This window comes from Babylonia areolata, chromosome 29, assembly GCF_041734735.1.
Source record: "Babylonia areolata isolate BAREFJ2019XMU chromosome 29, ASM4173473v1, whole genome shotgun sequence".
NCBI classification, from domain to species: Eukaryota; Metazoa; Mollusca; class Gastropoda; order Neogastropoda; family Buccinidae; genus Babylonia; species Babylonia areolata.
This window is the reverse complement of record NC_134904.1, coordinates 37094148-37099147: the sequence shown is the minus strand read 5'-3', so window position 1 is coordinate 37099147 and position 5000 is coordinate 37094148. Positions and strand designations below refer to the sequence as shown.

At 39.7% G+C, this 5000-nt stretch overlaps 1 protein-coding gene across 4 annotated transcripts in view; it reads left to right on the top strand.

Moving 5' to 3' along the window:
- The window catches only part of LOC143274941 (E3 ubiquitin-protein ligase RNF34-like), a 33368-nt gene that overhangs the window by 11523 nt on the left and 16845 nt on the right, over nucleotides 1–5000 (top strand). For all 4 annotated transcript variants that reach the window (XM_076578948.1, XM_076578947.1, XM_076578945.1 and 1 more), the window contains exons 2-3: nucleotides 2230–3306; nucleotides 3978–4130. In XM_076578948.1, the coding sequence (XP_076435063.1) occupies nucleotides 3052–3306; nucleotides 3978–4130 (408 nt within the window). In that variant the 5' untranslated portion in view covers nucleotides 2230–3051. The remainder of the gene's footprint in view (nucleotides 1–2229; nucleotides 3307–3977; nucleotides 4131–5000) is intronic.

Genomic DNA, 5000 nt, shown 5'->3' with positions numbered 1-5000 from the left:
GTGTGGTGGGTGATCGCTGGATTTGATAGAAATGATAATGTTCACCTGGCACCTGTACATACACTTTTATCGCCATCCTTGTGCTTCTAGCCCCTTGGTTACTTGTGAACATGAGGACTTTGTACGTTTGTTGAACAAACAAAAAGAAGAAATTTGAAAAAAACAAACAAAATGGAGACACCCCCCCCCCCCCCCTCACCCCCCTAAAAAACAGCCACAAAACATAACAACAACAAATAGAAATATGAAGGAAAAAATTGAAATGGTGGTATGAGGTATGGGCGGGCAGTAAATGGAATATTCCTGTTCATTCATTCTTTTTATATTTATTTAGTATTTGCAAATGCGCACCTGCATACACACACACACACACACACACACACACACACACACACACACAATCATAGTTTTGGTCAAAATCATGTCTCTGACTGAATTGCTGAACTGAGATTGGTTTAGAATTTCATACGAAACCTAACCAACTGTAACTGTGAGTGTCCACACTACAGAACTTAACATAGAAAGCTGACACCTTGGCGTATATTGAATGTTTTTTTTTCTTTTTTGTGGTCAAAATTATGACTCATTGATGTTCTAAACTTAGAAGTTTTATTTCAGATTTTCTTCTTCAGCTGTGACCTTTCCTGCTACTGAACTTGATAGAAAGCTAATGTCTCCTTAGTAATGTTGAATCTGGAGAGATAGCCAGTTTATAAAACAAAAACAACAACAACAGCAGCAACAACAACAACAAAACTGCAGTTGCAACCATTCTGTTTATGTGTACATTTCAAGATGGCCTCACGAAAATGGACCTGCTACATGAAATTTCAACCTTTCTGTTTATGCGTGCAGATTAATATGGCCTGATAAAAAAATAATCTGCTACACATAGTTGTAACCTTTCTATTCAAGTGTACAGATGTAGCATGGTCTGACAAAAATAGACCTGTTACAGTTAGTTGTAACCATTCTTTTTATGCATGTGTGCAGAGTACCTGACCTGACCATAAATAGATCTGCTAGTGCTACACATAGTTGTAACCTTTTTTGACTCACTTGTGTAAACAAAGTGAGTCTATGTTTTAACCTGGTGTTCGGTTGTCTGTGTGTGTGTGTGTGTGTGTGTGTGTGTGTGTGTGTCCGTGTGTCTGTGTGACCCTGGTAAACTTCAACATTGACATTTTCTCTGCAAATACTTTGTCAATTGACACCAAATTAGGCATAAAAATAGGAAAAATTCAGTTCTTTCCAGTCATCTTGTTTAGAACAATATTGCAACTCTGGGATGGGCACAAAAAAACCCACAAAAAAACCCGAAGCCTAATTATATGCAAACTGCATTTACTGTTATGTTTTTTATATTATCTAAACTTGGCACTTTGATCTGATATTCTGACCCAACAAGAGCAGTCATTATTATCATTTTTTGTTCAAACAGAAACTTCTTTTGCTCAGCATGGAAGTTTTATTTATTTTGCAAACGTTTTGAAGCAGCTGGTAAAAATGGGAAATTACTCTGTAATTAATGCTAGAGGACTTAATTTGCTTTAAACTGATCTTTCTCATCTTAAACATTACATTTTGAAATTATACTCAATACATAAAAAGCTTGGATTTTTTTTTTTTTTTTTTTTTAAAGTGTATCACAAGTGAGTCTTGAAGGCCTTGCTTCTCTTGTTTGTATTTTTTCCTCTGTGCAGTTTTGTCTGTTTTTCCTATCGAAATGGATTTTTCTACAGAATTTTGTCAGGAACAATCCTTTTGTTGCCGTGGGTTCTTTTACTTGTGCTAAGTGCATGCTTCACACGGGACCTCAGTTTATCGTCTCATCCGAATGACTAGCGTCCAGACCACCACTCAAGGTCTAGTGGAGGGGGAGAAAATATGGGCTGCTGAGCCGTGATTCGAACCAGCATGCTCAGATTTCTCTCGCTTCCTAGGTGGACGTGTTACCTCTAGGCCATCACTCTGCTCGTCACTCCATTCGTAGTGGTGTTGTAAACAAACACTTAAACTCAATACATAAAAAGCTTGGATTTTTTTAAAAGTGTATCACAAGTGAGTCGTGAAGGCCTTGCTTCTCTTGTTGTTTATGTGTGCAACAACATGGCCTGATAAAAAAAATAGATCTTCTAAACGGAGCCTGTTTATGTGTGCAGACTAATGTGGCCTAACAAAAATAGGTCTGCTATACTTTGTCGTCAAAAGTTTTATTTGTGTGTGCAGATAACTTGGCCTGTCAAAAATGGGAATGCCACGTGTCGGCATGGATAGGAACCACTGCAGGATAATGTGAATGTTGGCAGTCACATATCTCCATCATCGTTGGTTTCTTTGATCGTCATTTCGCCTGCGAAGATTGCCGTGCGATGTTTGGATTGCGGACGTATATGATAGACAGTGTTAGTTGATGTGTTGTGCGAGAAACGGTCTTTGTGAAATTTCCCCTTTTTATAAGGGAGTGTGGTGGTTTTTTATTTATTATTTTAAAAATATTTCTTCATTCAGTATTCTACTTTGATTTTAGTTCAAGGATTGCTGAAAAACGTAGAGTGAGGCAATGTTCTGGAGTTTCCAACGCTCCAACATTTAAAAAAAAAAAAAAGTGTGATATTTTTTATCCTGGATTATTGAAAGTTGTGCTGATGACAAAAGAGATGGAAGTTTTTTCAGCTTTAATGAGAAGTTTCATTTTATTGTAGAAACCATGAAAGGTGGACAAAAAAATATTACAAGAGCAAAGCATCAGAACAAGGGAATAATAACTCAGTAGTGGCTGATCAAGAAACACACACAAAGGCACATGCTTTGGGTAAAGATTGTTCGCAGTAGCAGCTCAAATTATAGATGAACATTTTAACAACTAAGAAGAAGAAAAAACCCTCCTGAGGAAAACAAAAAAAAACAAAAACAGTAAGACAAACCCAAATACCCAAAAACAAGTTGTGACTGAAAACAAAAAAAAAAAAAAAAAAAAAAAAGGAAAGAAAGAAAAGAAAAAGAAACGGGTGCTGAAACAATTTCAAGGGAAGTCACTCCCGGTGCCCTATGGGTACGGGAGCGGTGGGAGGTCACCGAGTGTCCCCCGAAGACAGCCAGATCCTCTCACATACCTCCCCTTCCTCCGCCGCCGTCCGCTCCGACGCCAGAGACACCGAGGACAGAGTCGGGTCGACGACAGCCTCGGTGGGTTCGTCGAGCACACGCATGCCTGCGACCAGCAGCACCTCAGTGAGCAGAATGCCGAACAAGGTGGTGTCCTGTGAAACCTGTGACAACAGCTTTGGTTTCTTCAAGAGAAAGGTGTGTGATGTGTTTGTGCATCATGTTGTTGTTTGTTGTTGTTGTTGTTGTTTGTTTGTTTGTTTGTTGGTTTGTTTGTTTGTTTGTTTGGTGCTGCTGCTGCTGCTGCTGCTGTTGTTGCTGTTGCTGTTGTTGTGTGTGTGTGTGTGTGTGTGTGTGTGCTGGGATTTGTTGTTTGGTTTTAGTTGATGATGACGATGATGATGATGACGAAGGTGATGAATAATAGATACTAATAAAAAAGAATTATGATAATCATGATAAAAATGAAAACTACAATGTTAAAAAAGCAATGATTGTAATAACACTAATGATCCTACTAGTACCACTACTACTACTGCTACTACTAATGATGATGATGGTGATAGCAATGATGATGATAAGAATGGTAATGATAATTATAAAGATGACCATGAGAATAAAAATACTAAAAACAGCAAGAACAACAACAACAAAATAATGATAATAAATGCAGCATATACCTAGCTTGTGCTTCTTTACCTTATGTTTTAAATTGCATCAGACGACGTCATTCATTGACACAAATGAAAGTAAAGGAGCATGAGCAAATATATACAAGCTACAAAGTTCGGAGAAGTAGTAATGACATTGCAGCCGGTTGGACTTGTGACTCACGCAGAGCTCTTTTATTTCCTTTCGCTCTCGCCCAGAAAATCTGCAAAGACTGCCATCGCATCTTCTGTTCCACCTGCCTACCCAAACCTCCCAGCAGCCTCAAGCTAAATGGCCGCCAGTGTGACAAATGCACGATCTTGACCTCCGGAAAGTTCACCCGCCAACAGTTGCTGGCCTGGAGGGTCAAGGTGAGATTAGTGACCTCTGACCTTTAATTTTTTTTTTTTTTTTTTTTTTGTCTCGGCAGTAACGAGTGGTTTGTTTTGTTGTTATTTTAATTGAAGTCGGTATGGAGTTGCATTCTAGAAGCACTGGTTTGGAGTATTCAGACACATGCATGCATGGAAAGTTATCGTTGTGTGTGCATGTGTTGTAGTTGTTCGGGGTGGGTTCTATCTTCGATACAGCATTTTCCACAAGAGGGTAAGGAAGAACAAGAGGGGGAGGAAAAGGAATGAACACCTCACACAAGGTCGTTTTGCAAAGATTCTCTATTCTGATCTCGTAATTGCGTCAATGCGCGACAACGCGCGACAATGCGCTACAATGCGCGACAACGGGCGACAATGTGCTACAATGCGCGACAATGCGCTACAATGCGCGAGCCTCTCATCAGTGTGACAACAGGCCAAACATCGAAACACTAGGACCCGTCCGTTCCAGCCGATTCTCACGCTCTGGCTTACAGTTGCTGTGACAGGATCAGCTAAGCTATCCAGAACTGTACTCACTGACACTGAGGAGTGATGATCACAATAAAATCATATTCATAAGAAACACGCAATTGCTTCCCCTAGCATCACAAGCAAAACACGCACGCGCAATCTCAACCACACATTCATTCAAAGTGCAACAAAAATAAATGCTATCACACATGATTGTGCGCTCGAGCATGCGCTATCCTGTATCCTCCAATTGGGGATGCCGGGGGGTCTTTCAGTATAAATAGCATCCCCACCTTGTGGAAATTCTGTGCTAGAAATTTCCTCTTTTTCTGTCACTCTCTTTGTTTCTGCCTTTTTTTTTTTCTATCTTCACTGTTGCCTCCTTTTTCTGCC